The 19,506-nt window shown below is 32.8% G+C and overlaps 2 protein-coding genes across 6 annotated transcripts; both read right to left on the bottom strand.

Moving 5' to 3' along the window:
• Positions 1-4: 4 nt before the first annotated feature.
• LOC116340349 lies at positions 5-2,119 on the bottom strand. 2 transcript variants are annotated; one of them, XM_031766812.1, is made up of 3 exons: positions 1,901-2,119; positions 321-1,776; positions 5-256 (listed from the first exon to the last, which is right to left on the bottom strand). In XM_031766812.1, the coding sequence occupies exons 2-3, from the start codon at positions 1,761-1,763 to the stop codon at positions 83-85; spliced, it is 1,617 nt and encodes a 538-aa protein (XP_031622672.1). In that variant the 5' UTR covers positions 1,764-1,776; positions 1,901-2,119; the 3' UTR covers positions 5-82. The 2 variants fall into 2 exon arrangements, with proteins under 2 accessions (XP_031622672.1, XP_031622671.1); XM_031766811.1 differs by having other exon boundaries at positions 321-2,118.
• A 4,519-nt stretch (positions 2,120-6,638) lies between these two features.
• On the bottom strand, positions 6,639-17,761 carry LOC116340240 (protein argonaute-2). Of its 4 annotated transcripts, XM_031766618.1 has the most exons (14): positions 17,621-17,719; positions 14,406-14,762; positions 13,325-13,579; positions 12,531-12,581; positions 11,794-12,435; positions 11,488-11,710; positions 11,159-11,404; positions 10,922-11,087; positions 10,413-10,752; positions 9,981-10,313; positions 9,542-9,894; positions 9,282-9,451; positions 9,085-9,161; positions 6,639-8,892 (listed from the first exon to the last, which is right to left on the bottom strand). In XM_031766618.1, exons 3-14 carry the CDS (start codon positions 13,341-13,343, stop codon positions 8,831-8,833), a joined length of 2,682 nt encoding a protein of 893 aa, XP_031622478.1. In that variant the 5' UTR covers positions 13,344-13,579; positions 14,406-14,762; positions 17,621-17,719; the 3' UTR covers positions 6,639-8,830. The 4 variants fall into 4 exon arrangements, with proteins under 4 accessions (XP_031622478.1, XP_031622477.1, XP_031622476.1 ...); XM_031766617.1 differs by lacking the exon at positions 14,406-14,762 and having other exon boundaries at positions 17,621-17,730; XM_031766616.1 differs by lacking the exon at positions 13,325-13,579.
• Between the last annotated feature and the right edge of the window lie 1,745 nt (positions 17,762-19,506).

The raw sequence follows: 19,506 nt of genomic DNA, 5'->3' as shown, positions 1-19,506 counted from the left end.
GTGATTGTAACAAAATTGATTTGTTTTTAATGATGTTTTCGCATTTAATTTCGATTTGGTCGGCTTAACACGCTTTTGTTTGTTAAAATTGAATCGTGACAAGCATTCCGCTGCCAATTTGGCGAACCGAACGAGTCCAGCTTATCTCTTCCCAGTCCATTTCCAATTGCTTTTGTTGCAGTCGTGAATGAAGGTTCGCTTTCTTTTCCGGTGAATCGGTTGTATCGTCAACTTCCATCAGACTGACGCCGTTCAACTGAAAGAAGATAGAAAAATCGTGATTATACTTTTATTTCGATAAAATTCCCATTTCGCCTTACCTTTTCGCTTAGTTGGTCTATATCCGAATTTTGTTGAGTTTGTTTCGGTTGCAGTCGTGCGTGTATATTCGTTACCAATTTGGGCATTTCTTCAATTGTTTGTGTTGCCGTTTTTGGTTGGCCATTTTCAATGATACTTTCGCCGCCAATGATGACCGTTTTCGGGTCAAAAGTGACCAAGCGTTTTGCGATGGACTTTTTTATTTTTTCTGGTGACTCTTCTTTGGCCTCATGTTTCTTCTGACATTCCTGAAGTATTTTCAGAAGTTTATTTCGTGGTGGAATAGTTGATGATGAGATTGTTGATTCTTCGATTTCATTTGCAACGGGTGATGGTTGTTTCGCTGTTAACCGAGCATGTAAATTCAATGTTTTCGGTCGTTCATCAAATGTCAATTTTTTAGCAATTTCACCAGACGGTTTCGTTGACGTTGACATTGGTGCTAAGCTTGGCTCCACCAAGCGTTGCTCAATATCTCGTACTTTTGGCCCCAATCGCGCATATAAATCCGGGTTTAATCGCGATTTTGCCGGTGTAGTTGCTGGTGTGTAGCTTTTCGTTGACCGTTTTGACGTTTGTATTGGTGGTTCTTCATCGGGTGTTTTTGGCTCGGAATCACTTCGATGTTGTTCTTCGGGTTTTACTAACCGGATATTGAGTTGTTTTGGAGATAATGGCGATTGTAAATCATTTGAATATGATGACGGCAGTTCATCTGGTATTTTTGACTCTGTTTGTTTTGGGGCCAATCGTGATTGCAGATTAATTTTCAGCTTTGGTTTTGATGGTATTGACGATTCCACTTGCGATAGATATCCGTTTGCAATTGGTCGACTTTCATTTGATGTCAACTGTTTGTGAGCCGGCTTATCAACAGTTGCACATTGTTCGTTTGTATTTTGCGATACTTTTTCATTGTGCGATGTAATAGTTGGTTGCTTTGGTTGTTGATTTGACGTCGACACAGTAGCCATAGGTGCATACGACACAGTAGCCATTGACGTTGGATTTTTCGTTCCGTTTTGACTGAATGGTCTGCGCTGTGGCATTGAATTCAATCTTGTTGTTGTTGACGTTTGGTTTCTTGTTCTTGATGTCATTGTATTGCTTCTTATTTGTGGACGCGCCAAACTTGCTTTTTTCGTTGCAAACTTTTTGCGTCGTTTTCGTTCGCCAGCGCTGACACTTTGATTGCTCCGCATTTCAATTATGTGAGCCGAATTTTTAGTAAGTTTTGCCGTCACAATCGTTCCAGCCGCTGTTCTTTTACCAGAAAATTGGCCAGATGCCCGTAAAAGATCTTCCAATGAGTTGAAGCCAAACTTTTTGAATGGAATCCATTCGCCAACCTCTTCACGATACTCTTTATTGATTTGATCAATCGATAAACCCCCACTAGAGACGATCAATAACGATCGAATCAATTTGATAGCTTCATCCATTCTGAGACACGTGCTACGAACGAAAAACGATATTATTTTGTTGTTCCCAATTCACTTCACTATGTTTTGATGGCAATTCAATAATTACACAATTGAAATTTAATCAAGTAAAACGAACGATAGATGAAAGGGCTCACGTTTGAATAAAATCGTTTTGAAAAGTTAACTCGTTTTCACAGGCGCTATAGAAACGTCGATATATTCAAACTAAAATCAAATCTAGCAGATATCAAACTGTCACAGTGAACGCCGCAACAATAAGTGTTAACGATTTCTCTTGAATTTCGTCTAGATGCTTGAAATATGAAACCCAAATTCTATCTCTTTTTAACATACAGCGATGCTGTTGACCGATACTGTTCGCGGCTACTGAAATGTAGAAGTCAGCAAATATTTGTGTTTACATTAAACAAAGTCATAAGAACACCAAGCGAACGGATAAACACATTTATTGCTATCGCTCTCTCTCTCTCTCTCTCTCTCTTCACGCTCACACTTTTTCCTCTCAACTTTAAACTTGTTCAGTCAAAAATCTGTGGCGCATATTCAATATCATGATTGTCATTTCCAAAGAATGTGTTGATAGGACGATTTTATGTGTATTTGTGCAACAAGTGTAGAACTTTGTTTAGTTTTGAATTATTTATTTGCGCAATCGACGAAATACTTCGCTCTTCGTTCTCGTCTCATTATTTGAATATGATCACTGGATATCAATTCAAATATATCTCACGTACATACATTTGACTGAATAAAAAAATACTAAAGACAGCAAACATTAAAATTTGTGAAATTGATTGCTATAGAATAAAAACAGCGTATGAAAAGGTTGCATTTCAAAGCGAAACACCGTCATACAAAATACAGCAAAAAATGTATGTAAAAACAACCTATGGTGTGCGACCGTATCATACGCTGTATTTATTCTAGAGAATTCAATTGTTAAATTTCTACTAAAAAAATAATGGAAGATCCGCAGTGGTTTGATTTTATCCAGTTCAAATAATTCGAATTTAACCTTATTTTGTGTTGAATCCAATTTGAATCAAGAGTTGCATGTGGCGCCACCATTCACAATATTTTAACATAAATATTAAACACAAAACAAAAATATATCTTTCTTACACTATTTAATTTGCACTATCATATTTTACATTAGCCATGACGATTGATTTGATCTTAAAAAGCCATGACGATTGATTCGATCTTGTGATTTTTTAAAGATTGATTAAATAATTAATTACGTCTTTTGGCGCGAAGAAATGTTTCAAGATGGAAAATATTGGGGATTTCAGAAAGTGATGGTTGTCCAATGCTGGCAGCCGCTTTCATCATTTTATCGCAAGAGATCGTCCAAAATTTACGCACCGAATGTTGAGGATTCAACACTCACAGCTGATGTACTCTTTATTTATTTTTAAATCAATAAATGTTCACTTTGAAGCACAATTTTGCAATTCAAAGACATGTATCAACATTTGAAGTAGAAAAAATGAGTCACTGGAAAAGACTTTAAGAAAAGAAGAAAAAATGCTGCAATAAAACCAAAAAAGAAATCAATTTGAATTAAACCTATTAGATCATTTGTATTTTTTATTATCTATTTTATTTTATTTTTTTCATTTCATTCAACACACATAGAGGTGTTGCGTGAAAATGGGAGATGTGACACAAATTTGACAAATTATTGATGCTATTTTGTTGTTTCTTTTTTGTTGTTGTTGTTCTGATATTTTAAAATTACATATATATCGTCTTTGCCTACAAAAGTAGAATATGGTTGCTTGTTTACATGTTTTTTTATCTTCTCTTAAAATTATAAAAAAAAAAAAAATAAAAAAAAATCTGTGGAAAAGCCAATTAGTTAGGTCTCAGTTTCCCATTTTTTCGTGTTTACCGCTTTTTATGCCTTATAATAAATGTTACATATGTATTATCTTTATTTTCAATTTCTCACATTTAAAAATTGTTAATCATTTATTGTTATTTTTTTTTCATTCTTTAAATATTTGGTTGATTGTTTTGATTTTGCGTCGAGAAAATAAGTGGAGCATATCAATGGATATATCATTCGAATTAATTTATTTCAATTTGTTTTTGTTTCATAAAATATATGAATTATGTAGCACTCCCGGAAAAGCTTAATAAATATGAATAGTTAATATGAAATCGCTTGTTGTGTTTTTTTCATTTTTCTTCACTTGTTAAGTGCATGGTTTGGGGTTGGATTTTCTCCTTACTCTTGTACGATTATTTCTAGCACGAGTAATATTTATTAATATTTAGCTTTTTTTTAATTTAAATGTCCATACAAAAAAGGGGAAAAAATACAGTAAGTGTAATTTTAAGTGTTATTTGCATGCTACGTTGTTGCTCTTTTCGACGCCGTTTTTCTTCTCGCTAATTTCTTCATTTTCATTTATATTTTAAATTTAGTGGAACTTTTATTTGTCCCACGTTGCTACAAAAAATTTACGCCAACATTCAATTTACGCCAAGAGTTTATATAATTTTGTTTGTTTTGCATTCTTCATTTAAATTCTTAAACAACATTAAAATTAATTGTGTGTACGCCTATTACATTATTATTACTGCATGGATTCGATTTGCGTTTGATTTGTTTTGGTTTTTTTGGCAGATGATTTTCTTTTTTTTTCTCTTAATTCTTCGTTTTTTCATTTGTTGTTTCAAAATTGCATTCTGATGTGTCTTCGATTCAACTGAAGACCATTATCATCAATTGTCATCAATAAAATTTATAATCATTTTTTTTTTTTTTGAATTTCGAAATTCGAATTTTTAGTTTTTATTCACTTGTTTTACGTAAGAATAAAAATATAGTAAAAAGATTTTTCCATTACCCTACAAAGAGATGACATAAAGACTTGAAGAAATTTGATTGGCAAGTGATGTGCGTACAGAAAAAGAAAAATGTCCATGAATTTTTTTTCGATTCATGGAACAAAATAAACCATGAGACGACATTTGTGTTTGTACTATGAAACACAATGCATTTTGGCCGAAAAGAATGTACAAATAATTTAGAGCATTTTGATCAAATCAAACACATGCCGTCCATTCAATATATGCATAAAAAAAATTCATGAGCATTCTCTTTGGTGGCCGCCATCAATACAAGAAACTATTTCGGGTGAAATGAGTAATTGTTCTTACACTAGTTTCATATTTTTTTTAAATGTGTGTCTATATGTGTCACATCGGCTCTCGTCAAAAGACATTCAATGACCAAGAAAAAAATTGGTTGTTCTTGAAAATATTCTAATGGTTTCAAATTTAAAACAAAAACATTCTTCAAACGATCAATGGCATGTAGCTTATTTTTTGGTGTGTGTTTGATTTTTTTTTTGTCGATGGTTGAATGCATTGAGAACAAGAGCCTGAATACATACTGAATAACAAACGTGATGAACGTAAACAAGAAAACAAAAAAGTATGTATTCACTGCCAAAATCAAAGGTCTTATTTTTTTGGATTGATGTGAAACTTTGGAGAGTTCGATGTTTGAGTTCAAATATTGAGCTGGGTATGAAGAATAGAGGAATTTCTACCCCCTAAAGTAAGTGTTTGTGTGCGATTGATTGTGTTGGAAGGAGAAAATTTGTATCCTTTATTCTCGAACTGTCTATATTATGAGAGCAAATGAATGTTTCACGTGAAAAAATAGGAGATTATTTTGTTTATATGTCTTTAAGGTTTGCTTTTGTGGTTTTTTCTTCGTGAACTTTTTTTTAATTTATTTTTGGTATTGAGAGCGACAGTTCTTAAAGCCCTAGTACACCAAGGCAAATATTTGAACGATCGAGTTTTTTTCTATTAACTTGATTTGTGATGGCTTTTATTTCACGTTATTTGAGTTTCTAAGCCAAATAAAAGAGATTTAAATTGAACTCGATTTGATAAAACTGGCTTAACAATACAGTGATGCTCACTGTTGGATCGTATGAATGGGGGTGGGGGCGGCGGAAGTGGGGCATTTTGCGGAATTCATCATATGTTTCTTTTTTTTTTGTTCATCATCAACGTTGATTTGCTGTTTTTATCTATATATACGTTACGCTTACAATTAGGTACATATGATTTGTTTCTATTTATTGATTCATTCTCCGTTGCTTCTGGTTGCTCGAGTGTTGGTTGGCTATCTTTTTTTCTTTTTTCTATTTATTCGCTCCCTTTCTCTATCTGTCTCTCTGTCTCTTTCAACCTCAAAATACTATACAATAATAATGTAATAATAATAATTAATTAATTAATTAATTTGTGTTTTGTTTTATTTTAACAAAGAAACATTACTACTATTCAAATGTTGTTGTTTTTTCTTGTTTATTAATTAATAGAAATCAATTATTTCAAAATTATTTATGCCATTGTTGATTTGTTTCTCATTTCACATTTTTAAATAATGTATATAAAGTTTTTGATAAAGCATTCAATACAGATTACAGTTTTATGTGTTTTAATCATTTTGTTTGTCACTAAATTATTCGTCAAAATAGTTCAGATTGATACATGCAACTTATATGTTGAAATGTTTCGTTTTCTTCATCAATAATATAATTAGTTTAATTTCAGGTGTGTTGTTTAAATTAATTCAGCTTACATTGAAATGATAAATTAGCTTAATGCTCCGTATGTTTTGTTTCTTTTCTTTCTTGATGTTGTTTTTCATTTGCTGCTTTTGTTCTCAACAAAATCTGAGATAATTCATTTTCAATTTTTCCCATTTACTTTGATTGACGGCAGAACTTCGTGTTGTGTTCATATGCATGCCATTTATTTTGCATCGTAAAATCTGTGCCTCTTGATTGTGATAAATTAATAAATTACACATTAATTCGGACCGCGCAATATTTTTCCTTTTTTTTTGTTTCTTTTAAAATGTTCTATTTCCATGTTGCTTATTCTCATCGCGGCCGTACAATTGTTGTTGTTATACTGTTGTTTCATGCTTGCGCGCAAATGTTTTGGTTTCGGTGACTTGTGATTTTTCTATACTCTAAGTGTGTACGATAATTAGTTTCTGTCATCAGTTTTGTTTTATTTTTCTTCATATTCTTCATTTTTATCATCACTATATGTTTTAAAACTAATTCTCAGGTCGGTTGGCTTGCATACTCTTTGTTTGTTTCCATTTTAAATGCATCGTTTTCAAAAATTGAATCGAAATTGCAGTTTGCCACAAGACGTTTTTCTTTTGATTATTTTCATTACCATACACAAAAACAGAGAAAAATTATTGTTAACAATTTATTTGTAATTTCTGTTTTTTTGTGTTAACTCTTAAAAAAATTTGCCATTTTGAGGATATAATTAAAGCTTTGTTTTTTTTTTAAATATGTTTGTGTGTGTGTGTTTTTTTTTTAAATAATATGAATCAAAAGAAAAATTTACACCCACGAAAAAAATATTGATAAATATGAACAAAAAAAAAAATCTACACCCACTAAAAAATTGATCTTACACTTATCGGTGAAATCGTCTTTATTTAAAAAAAAATTTGCAGAAAAAGCCGTCATGCTTTGATCGACAATTGTGATCGATTGATTGATTGTTTGTAATTTTTTCTTCTTTTCGTTTTGTTGGTTTTGTCAATAGTCATTCCACTTTGATCTGTGTTCTCTCACTTCAAGTGTTGCAACATATTATGATCAACGAGGAGCGAAAGAGAGCAAGATTGAGTCAGAGATGACATTTCTCTATACACTCACACTTCTAATACACGCATTCGATAAATATTATTCGGTTCGGATTACTGTTTTGTATTTAACTTCTTCACGTCTTTTTTTGTGTTTTGTTTTGTTTTTGTTTAAATAACATTAACAACTAGAATAAACGTAATGTTGTTGTTGTTTTTCCAACAAATTTATACATGATACAATGTGTGAATCGAAAATAAAATAGTCAATTTTAAGTAGACAGACAAAGTGACAACAATAAGTCCAATGAGACCATGACATTCAATGCAACGATGCAAAATGGTTTGCAATAAGCCCCATTTTACAAAAATGTTGATGCATTCTGTCGCCTATTCACTCAAACGACTAATCGTTTCATTTTCGTTCGTTCGTTTTCACTTTTTCATATTACAAAAAAAAAAAATTGAATAACTAAATTTAATATCTCGCTAAACTAATTCAATTAAAGCAAATTGTTTTGGGGGATGGAGGTAAATTGGTACCAGGTCCAAAGAAAGTGACAAAAATGAACAAAAATTAACTCAAACAACCGAATATATATGTAATGCTTGCATATCGATTGAAATGTAGTAAGTGCATTTTGGCGTATGTATGAACAAAAATTAGTTAATTAATAAAAAAAAAAATGAAACGAGGTTAACTCTATTAAAGAATATGAAACCTAATTTTGGATTTTCGTCTTATTTATTCTTCGTGCGCGCACAAAAGAATATTGTCTTAGAAAATCATTTTGTTTTGCATTCTCCTCTTGGTTGTGTTGCTCATTCAGTTGCTTCTAGTATTTTGTTTCTTACTAAACGTTTTTTTTTTGTTATTGTTGTTGTAAAGATCATATTGCGAATTATTATTGACATAAGTTACAAATTAAGAGATAAAAAAAAAGAAACACAACTAAATAAGTGGGATTATTATTGATAATCATAAATGATGACATGCTAACTGTTATTGTTTTGAAAAAGAGTTCCAATTTGGCGCTTTGTTTTGATTGATTCCACACTTTACTGTGGAGATACGAGAATAATTTCTATACTTTTGTGTTCATCAATTTCAACATTTTTTTTTCTTTCTTTCTTTTTCTCACTTTTATCTATTTGTCTCTGTTTAAAAATTATCATATCTATCGATAACTAGGTTTTCAAAAAAAAAAAATGTAAATGGTTGCGCATGTAATCTGATCAATGAAAATTAAATTTAGATAGTTAGGTTCTTCTTTCCCTTTAGCTATGTATATATATAGATAATTATATATAAAAAATTGAAGCAAAATCTGTGGGATGTTTTCCGTGTGTGTGTGTGTGTTATGTGTTTTGTGGTTGTTACTTGTTTTTTTTCTCTTTGAAAATGTGTGGTTGCTTATGCAAAATACATCACTTTTTTCGTTTCGGCATGTACGGTTATTGCTCTGGCCATTGCACCTAAAATAAAAGAAATTACATGGATTTATTTTTTTAAACACAGTGAATTTGGCACACAATTCGAAGTCAAATCGTTGATGTATCAAGAAATCGCCGATTTACGTGCATGCAAAAATTGTTCAATTGTATAAATGTGGTCCCGATCCGAAAAGATAATCTATATAGATAACGGAAATTGTTATTTGTACATACCAGGCGTGCGATCCTCTGAACAACCACTTTGATGAGACCCTTCACCCGAATCATGCTCTTTTTCAACCAAATGATATCTGTATCAAGGAGAAAACGGGTACAAAGCCATTATAATTACGATAAATATAAATTTTTCAAGCAAAGAAATAAAATCCATGAATGAGATTGATAATAAAAACGAAACCAATTAAACGTACCTGGCTCTGAATGCAACCAAATGTGCATAATATGCTGGCGCTGGTATTGACACCGACCTTGTGCATCGAACATATGTGTGACACAATTGATACGTAAGACATTGCAATTCATCAGAATCGAAATGATTGTCATCCCATAAAACGTGATAATGTGATGGTCGACTTGTGCCCTACAATTTTTTTGTTTGTTATTATTAGCATTTAAAATGACATCTGGAGCTAAACACAAAAAAAAACAATTGATGTTTGTTGAAACTTACCTGAATACCTTGATGACTGCATAAGTAGAAATCGAATTCGGTTGGATGTGTAATGCCAACATCGACTGTTGTACCAGCTGGAATATTGCCAGATTTACCGCTTTGTTCTTTTTTATCAGCACAAAATAGACGTGTGTGATGCCGTTTTTGAACGACAATAAATGTGATTCCCGGTTTATAATCAGCTTCCAATTTGATGCAAGCTTCACGCAATGCTGTCAATTCATGTTGCAACACATGTGGGAATTGACCTTCAGAGACTCCGTCACGATACAAAATGATTCGATGTGGCTTATAGCCACCGGTGGATTTATAGAACATAATCAGAAGCTCACGTACCATACTGCTAAGCTCTTTTAGTTAGAGAGAGATAGAGTAAAAAAATGTGAAAAATTGCGATATGAATTTGTAAAATTTGTTCAAATAGCGAAATGCTCACCTTGAATAATTTCTTGTCGATGCTGTTGAACACGGACGGTGGCCGAGTATCGCGATGGATGACCATCCATTGATCCAACAACGGCTGCAATTGATGGTTTTTTATTGTCACCAGCTGGTGGATGAGTCACATCAGCTCCAAGGAATATGACTGGCTCATTGAATACTTTTGGTCGTATCGATGGTACTAAGATTGAATTGATGCCGCCGAGTTTAACATTGATCTTTAAACATAAATTGGATAGTGTTTGTGGCGATGTTTTATTAACATTTTTTGCTTGTACACATTGTGTTGCCATTCCCAATACGGTGTCACCGACTCGTTTTACTTCGGCTATTTTATAAGAAACAAACATTTTATAAAACGAAATTGAAAGAAAAACCCGAACGTTCATCGATTGATTTGAAATTCAAATAAGATAATCTAACTAACCGTAAACAGGTGTCTTTCCTGGAAGTACGACTACAACAAGTTGTAGTGCATTAAAGCTATTCTTTAAGTATCTGAACATTGGTTCAACTTGATCGGGTCCGGTGGCATATTTGCAGAAGCATGGCTGTCCAATTATTGGCATACCAGCATCGTTCGATATTTTTTGTAGCTGTTGTGTAAAGTTGCGCAACGAGTCCTCGCGTACAGTACGTTGTGGTGCGAAACAAGCGATAGCCCATACGCGAATTTCGACACCGGTAAAAAATTGTTTGCCACGCATATCCCAAACACCTTGGTTGGGAGATGCAAGGCTCACTTTATTCTGTGGAGGAAATAATGGCTTTTCTGAATTTAATATGCTTCTTATACGAGTCGAAATTGCTTAACGATACTAATTAATATGTGCGCCCATTCATTTAATGTCACGGATACTTCTTTGACCCGTTTCACATTTTGAATGTGCACACATAATCTAAAATGATGTGACACACTTGCACATGAGTACTTACTTGCCCGCTGATCGATGACACACGGCCACCATACTGTAGTTTTGGTGGAGGAAGAACACGACCGCGTACCTCCATCATGCTGTTGGAAATTGTCAAACCAAACTCTTGCACATAGGCGTCATTATTGAAATCGGCCCGTCGTACCAAATTGTTAATTTCCCGTTCTCTGCAGAAGAACACCACAAAAAAAAATCGAATTAAAAACGATCAAAAGGTGAAATCGAACCGCTTAGTTACCTGTCAGGAGCTGATCGGGCAGTTGCTTTGATCATTGTTGATGTTTGCATATCGGTTAATTTTTTGATGCAACGCTGTCCAGCAACAATGTTGCAGACTTCCAGTGGCAAATATGTGTGCTTGTGCTCTTGACCCACTTGCAGACATGGCAAGTGTGGGTGCTTCAATTTCATTTTGTATTTATCAAGGAAATATTTCGCTACGGTGCATTCAACCGTCTGTCCGTTTTCTAATTGTAATGGGAATCTGTCAGACGAACAAAACAAAAGAAAAATCAATAGCTGCACCAGAGAAAAGTAATCAATCAATTGATATAAAATTATAATTACGATTGCATTTGAGCTGGACGCCGTGTAACGTTGCACACGCGATATTTTCGCCTCATTGTTCCGCAATGTGTGATTTCGATTTTTAAGCCTTTAATTTCTTTTGTAAATTTGACACGCTGTGAATCTGTAAGTGGTTTTCGCTGGTCTAATACGTCACGAATATCGAGAACTTCGCACATGAAGTCCGTTACTGGTTGTGCTTTATAAAATGCAGTCGCCGAAACTATATAATTCAAAATAAAAATTATGCACACCATACATTTTTTAGATCCGATGAAAATGAGAGAAAATGTAATTAGTCCATACCGTCAATGTTAAGCATCATTTTCCACTGTGATGGTCGAACACTCTGATGGAAACCAAACCAAACTTCACGACCGCCACCCAATGGATGATAATAACCATCTGGTGAACTGAAGAACGAACGGCCGACTGGTGTGTATGTCATGCTTGGCAAATGTCGCATAACAACATCCAATGCCAAAATGGCATCGTATGGAATTTGACGTGTACGACCCTCAAGTGCCTCTTCCAAATTGAATAATGAAACCTGGGCCAACCATTTGATCGATACACGAAATACACGATCCTTTCCTTCGCCCGGTAATGTTACCTCCAATTCCAAACGATCATTACCAATTGGCAATGGATCACGTGTATACAAATTATTTCGACCATCAAATACTGGTTTCAATACACCAAATAATTTACTGTATGCATGAACCATTGTTTCAATAATTTCACGATTCACTTTTCGGGGACATTTGTCCGGCTGAATGTTTATATCATAGTGATGAACGAAACCACGTGGCATTGAAATCTGAAAATGATTGGCGCGCAATAATATTGGACGACCCTCATGGCCCAAATTTGGCCGACGTGGGCATGTGAACACTGGGAGATCCGGCTGAACGGGTGCTGCTGCTGATACAACGCCAGTTAATGGTCCTACATACATTCAATAAAGAAAATAAACAAACAAAGATATTGAAACGAAATGTTGGTATTTTGATTGTACATTTGCGTTAGAATCTTATACTTACCGGGTGTTGCTGTTGTCGTTGTGCTCACAGCAGACTCAGAAGCAGTTGGTGCTATTTGTTTTTTTTTTTGTGAAATTGAGCATCATTTCAAATGGAAAAGATAAAACAAATCAATTAGATGATCGCTCTAAAATGCAATTTTCTTCAGAGTTCATTGCACCGCATAAGCGTGAAATGTTTTTTTTTTAATGAAAAATGAGTTTATGAAAAAAATAATTTTGTTCAACAAAATAATTAAAAATATGAAAAGTTGTTCAAAATAAGCACAGATAAATAAAAAATAACCATATAGTGAAAAATGTTAGTTAATTTTTTTAGTATTTATTTTTCTCATAGCCATTTGGATGGTGAAGTGAAACTGATTTTAGTCAACTGATATTTAGTTATTTATTGAAAGCGATGATGATCAGCATTATTTGAATATAAAAAAGATGTGAAATGATTATGTGATTATTGAGATTGAAAGTGTGATTGTTTAATGATCAAAAAAGAAAATGTTGAAAATAAATAGTATAAATCAACTTTGAAAAATAAAAAAACAACGATGATAAAATATTCGAATATCCAAAACGAAAAGGAATCACAGGCGGCAAAAAATTTTGACAAAAAAAAAATGAATTTTGCGATTGAGAAAACAATGTATAAATAGCAAACGAAAAAAATCATTTTGTATAACGAGAAAGAGTAAAAAAATAGTATAAATTCAAAAGAAAAACGTGTAAAAAATACAAATTTGGTAATGTAATATGTATCGTGTGCCCATTTTGCCACTTAGAACTTATCAATATACATACATTCACTTTTTTCCCACATTTTGGTTTTTTATGTATGTTTGTTCTTATCAAAGTTTTGTATAGGAGTTTTAGTTGTTCTCTCTTTTTTTAAATCAATTTGTATTATTATTTATTTCAATGGTTCTTTTAGCAAATCGTTTGTGTGTTATGTTTTTCTTTGATTTGTTTATTGGTAGTTTTTTTGTTTATTTAGACTTGGTTTAATTGGTGAATTTCGATTGGTGTCAATGAGCTGCATATGTAGTTTTTTTTAGCCTAAACGATAAGAAAGTGGTAGAATAAAGCAACAAATTAGTGAAAAATTATTAAAGAAATAACCAAATAAAACAAAATGCAAGCAACAATATAAACGACAAGAACATCGATGATACCGACGCATAAAACGTTTTCTTCGACACAAAGGATATTTGTGGTCACAATGAATCCATGCCGGCACATATATTTTATAGTCGGTCGAAGCACATTTTCGGTTTGCGTGTGTTTGTTTTCACAAAATGTCAACATCATTTCCCATAGATAAGTAATACCGGATTTATGTGGTAACATCTTAACGATTTCATTTACAAACATTCATCAAAGCCATACATTTTCATATTTACAAAACATACAATCGCGATCACAAAATTTATTCTACACAAAATAGCAAATGGAAACGCGTTACAACGAGAGAAGCATCAAAATCAAATTGATAAAAGAAAACACATTTTCACAAAGTGTTCTCTTTTGGCCTGAAAAAGAAACGAATATGCAAAATGGGGGGTGCATGTTTGGTGACATTCGTTAGTTAGTGTGTTGATGGTAATGGTAGTGGTGGTGAATTTGGCTTTAATTGATCACAAATGCTTTGACATAAAGGTTAATTTTTGTTTTTTAAATTGTGTGGATTTGTGTGAAAATCAAAACAAAAACATCAAACCAAACACACAAATAAATTAATTTATATGTGTGTGTGTTTGTATGTTTATTATCAGTACTAGACATTTTTCACAAACAAAAAACCAGAACCGATTTAAAAAACAAACAAAAACATCATTCAGCTTGAATTTATGTGACAAAAACATTGAATTCGAGTGCAATTTACCATTTTCTTGGTTGTTCGACATGATTTTCTATTTTGGTGGATCTCGTATTTTTTTTTTTTTTTTTCAATCAATTGGTATGCAACGACTAGGATACAGCAGGATTGTTTACGATGGTTGATGATGTCGTCGTCGATGTAATACCAACAAAATTCAGTTGAATAATTTAATTCCAGCTATATACAGACCACTCTTAGTCGAGAGTAATGCAAAGAGTTTGAATAACACAATATGATTCGCGGAGGGAACAGGTTAAAACGTGCTTCGCAGTGCACGTTTTTCGATTGTCAAATTATTGTTTGTTTGTGTGTTATTCAAAGGTATTTTTTATACGCAATTACACAACAAAGACGATGATTCTGAAATGACGCACTTTTTATTCTTCAATTTCGATTATTTCACTTGCTTTAGCGATTATTTACTTTATAGGAAAAAAAATCAAAGGATTTGTTTACAGTGTGTGTGTGTTTGTATGTCCGAAATTATTTGTCGGGAAAACAACATGATCTCAATCAAAAGTATTCCATTTTTCTCACTCCAACTAGCTACACACGTTTCTTGTTTACATTTTGCATTTAAATCATATAGAAACCAAATTTCAAACATAAATCACAACATTTTCTATGCAACACTAAACCAATTTTCCGTAACTTTCGCAAAATCCAATCGAATTTTCATGGAAATATGGTAGAAAATTCAACGTTTTCAATAAAAAAAATTCGGTCATTGACCTAAATTATGTAGAACGAACACATTAAATGACGAGCATGAGAGAAGAGAAGAGTAAAAACACGAGCTTATATGAAACTATTTTATCTGTACATTCACAACGTCATATGTATATGTTTGACTCGAATGCTACTACCACTGCACACGGCTGAAGACAAAAAGAAAAGACAAGCGAGCGAAGCAACAAAAAAATAAATAAATAAATATACTCAATGAAAAATCGCGTTCACACACTCAATTGAAATTCGACAGTTTCATCAGTGTGTTGTGGTATTTTTTTCTTTTTGTAACGTTGAACAACTGCTGTTGCTGCTGCTGCTTTTCTGTCCACATTATACACATATACCGTACACACAGTTTCAGTGTGTCCCTTTCTATCTCTCTAGCTCAATGGCCATACAGTACAATGACGCGAACGCCACTTACTTTGTATTTGTGTATTATTCACTTGAACTGAGATGTGTGTACCATACATTGTAAACTTTGTTGCTGCTGGTGTATCGGTCGTAAGCGTGTGCCAGCGAACAAAACAATGAACAAAGTGATGATCTGTTTCTAAATGTCTTTAAATCAAATGATCGAAAAAAGTCAATTCGATTCGTCTCTTCTTTTTATTTCTTGTGACCGAGACAAATGACGAAAAAGACAGAGAGCATTTGACCACTCAATCGAAGAGATTGAATTTGTTTTTTTTTTTATTCGGCTTCAAATTTTAAAATTAAAATACATCAAACAGAGATTGTGATAGATATAGACTGTCTCCGATTAAATCTATATGTATTAGTATTGCGACGCGATAGACAAAAATAAAACACTTTCGCAATTTCCAAAAGTTACCAAATCATGTGAAACGAACAATCATTTTTCCATTTCAATCGGCTGAAGTGTGGAAAATATGTTGTCATTGTAAAATGTTCATTCTTTTGTGAAATGTTCGATGTTTCATTTCTGCCGAATGATTTAAAAGCCTCCACTTGCTTTTTTTTTGCATACCCGAAATGGACCTTGATAGAGTCTATCAATCGCATTTGTTAATGAATGAAAATGAACGAAGATTAGCCACAACGTATGTATTCAAACTGCGGTTATGTCTGTCAATGATAACTGACCACGCGAAATTTACGATAAAAACAAAATCAAGCAAATGAGCCACTGTTGTGTGTGAATTGCGATAATTTTTTTCGTCATATAAATAATAACAAAAGCCGCAACAAATATGCAATTTAAAGGAAACACATGTAGGACGTTTCAGGTCAACAAATTGCATGAACAATACAAGATGTGTGTACTGGAAAATATAATTTTCATTCATCGTATATGCTGTCTTGGTTTGAGGTTTTGCTTTTTTTCGCAATCGTTCCATTTCCTGCATTATTATTGTTTAACACTGCTTGTTGCCATTCTTTTTGTGCTCGTTTCTTTTAATTCGTCGTTGATATGTTGTTATTATGTGTGGATGTTGCTTGCGCGCATGTTATTGACCAACCAGACACACTGAGATTAAATACTATTGAAATCATTTTCAAACGAACATCAATAGATGTTTGGGAAAAAAGACACATTTTTGCATTTTTTTTCAATTTGTTTGTTTGCATTTCATTAGAAATATTTGCAACATAAAAAAATGGATATTGAATTCATAGATGTTCGTAGAAAATGTCTCTAATAGAACAAAAGAAGAACTTACAACGCACTCTGGCGCAAATCGACCAACAACACACACAAACCAGCCTGCACACACACAAACATATCATTTGCCTTTCTTACGTACATGAAACGTGTATATTATACACATACGAATGTGTAAGCGCGCGCGCGTGTGAGCGCACATTCACACACATACACATTCACATCACAGTATATCTAGTGAATAGCACGTATTTTACACACAACATTGAATATATCTTCAGCCATATACACCATGGCGTGTAATGCAAGAATACATATTGAATTGTACACACTGTATACATAAATAAAAAAAAATCATCATCATCGCCATCATCATCATCATAATTATTGAATGCACGTAATGACGACGACCTGAGGGAATGCTTCATGATTTTTTTTTTGCTTTGATTTCATCCCACGAAACAAAAAAATGCAAGTTTCTTTCACACACATTTACACACACACACTGAATGTTTGACCAACTTTATGGTCAAAATAAATACGAAAAATTATTTTTTAAAGTATGAACAATTTCTTCTTTTTTTGCTACTGTTGCTTCATCATCTCGTCGTTTTTTAAACACCACCAAAATAAAATGAATCATTCACATCGAACCACCGTATGAATATTTTTTTTACCGAAACTTCTTATTATTTATTGTACTCATTCAAATTCACAATATATAAATTCAGCTTTTTATTTGCTATTCGTCTTCATTGCTGTCGATGTACACGCACATTTTCTGGCTTGTTTATCCGAATAAAATAAAAATTCGGTTTTCCATTTGTTTCTTTCATTTTTTTTTTTCAAATATACTTACGCTGCCCTACTGGATGCATGATTTTATTATTATCACAATCAGTTTGTTGAGGCACAGCGGAAAACACAAAATCACAGGAGCAAATACAACACTATTTTACTTCAAGTAAATAGACGCCATATGCATTCGATCGTCTTCATCTGAAAATTCATTTGACGTTCGGAGTGTGTTCATTCAGTTCTTTCGTGTGTATTTTTTTCTCTTCTTCTTCTTTCATACTTACACTTTTTTCAGTTGTTTCTTTCTCTTTTTTTCCACTTGGTTTGTGCTGGAATGAGCTTCACTAGGCGGCGCTAATCATTCATCAACACATAAAACAGCCAGCAGATGACACCACTTTGATAAATGCCAATCACAATGGATATGGAATGCTATTCGAATGAACCGCGAACCAAAATTGAAATTTTAAAAGGAATTTTTGAATTATTCTTCAAAAATGCAATGTGATTTGATAAGTTCTCTTGTTTCGTGTGTCAAATGGAAATGTTCTTGAGAGAAAAAGCTAGTGTTGAAGCAGCTGCAAATATATTATTGCACCTGCCCTCATCACAATTAAATCGGTCACTTCTTATTCCATTTGGTCGATGGCAAACCAAAACAATCGCTGTGTATGACATTTTGCGGATGAGAGAACGAAAAACAAAGCACACACACACTCATCGATTCATACGCAAACTATATTCACGCGAAAAATGAGCAATAAAATGATGCATCATTATATATACACATCAGATTCGCATTCACTGCTCCTTTGCTCCCGATCTCATATTTGCCGCAACGATTCAAGTATGTATGAGTGTGCGTATTTGTGAGAAGAAGAAAAAAACAAATACGCGGAAGACATGAATAAGACGGTGCTCTATACGCGGCATTCTGATCAAAATGTTTAAATATAGAAAATTTTATACCACCCGCATGAATGTATCCAAATATGGTAGACTATCTTTCAAATGAACTGGGTTTTTCTTTTTCACGCGTTCAATTCGGACATTTTCAATAGTCATTTATTTGTACATGCAACATTTTTGAGACGCTGCAAATTACTCGACGAAAATTTGGAACTGTAAGCTTTACATCGCATATGAATTATAAAATATAAACACTTGATTAGCGAATAATTCATAGCTACATGTTTACATTTTACCGTTAATTTATTCATTTTTATCAAATTTAATAAAAATATTCCGAAAAGAAAATTTGTTAAATGTTTTTAGTTGAACGGCGTGATATTAGAATTGATGTGATTAACGGTTCTTTTACATAAATATATGATATCTTATTTAGCAATGGTTTTATCCAGAATAACATGAATTCAATCCTTCTCCGACATTTTAAATTAAAATATTTATTCATGTTCGAATAAGCGTTAGTGTTTTTAATTTTAATCATTGGCCCAGTAAATTTTTAAAGTAAGGATTCGAGAGATTTTCATGAAAATAAAAAAATAAATATCGACAACAGTAAAGGAAACTTTCACATTGTTGTTACAGAAATTCATAAATAAATGGATTTCGTTTCGAAAAAAAAAATGTTCTTTTTGAACTAATTTTTCATTAAAGACTAATCTTTCAATGAAATTTTATCAATTCGTGCAAAAAATTAGGAATGCTTAATGAAAGGTAGTTCTGAGAATTTAAATTCACAGCTCAGTTTATGGAGCTTCTGAAATCAACTGAATGACATTCCAATTTTGTATTGAGAATCCCTCTTCCAGGAGATGCAAATCCACGTGCAGTTTCTAATTCATCTCGTTTAAAGTTTAACTTTAAAAAAGTATGCTTAGATAATTTTTAAGTATATCTGAGAAGGTCGTCTCATTTTCTTCAATATTTAATATGAATAACTGAATAGGGCCGATTTTAAACCAAAAAAGTAAATTATTATCA

This window comes from Contarinia nasturtii, unplaced genomic scaffold (assembly GCF_009176525.2).
Source record: "Contarinia nasturtii isolate CC-2019 unplaced genomic scaffold, AAFC_CNas_1.1 Cnas_scaffold_630, whole genome shotgun sequence".
In the NCBI taxonomy this organism is placed as follows: Eukaryota; Metazoa; Arthropoda; class Insecta; order Diptera; family Cecidomyiidae; genus Contarinia; species Contarinia nasturtii.
This window is presented reverse-complemented; position numbering and strand designations above follow the sequence as displayed.

Coding starts and splice junctions, on each gene's coding strand:
- LOC116340349 (XM_031766812.1), bottom strand. CDS start 1,763: ATGGATGAAGCTATCAAATTGATTCGATCGTTATTGATCGTCTCTAGT. Junction 257..320: donor TAGACCAACTAAGCGAAAAG/GTAAGGCGAAAT, acceptor ATCTTCTTTCAG/TTGAACGGCGTCAGTCTGAT.
- LOC116340240 (XM_031766616.1), bottom strand. CDS start 14,427: ATGTCGAACAACCAAGAAAATG. Junction 12,436..12,530: donor AACGACAACAGCAACACCCG/GTAAGTATAAGA, acceptor GAATGTATGTAG/GACCATTAACTGGCGTTGTA. Junction 11,711..11,793: donor AATGATGCTTAACATTGACG/GTATGGACTAAT, acceptor TGAATTATATAG/TTTCGGCGACTGCATTTTAT.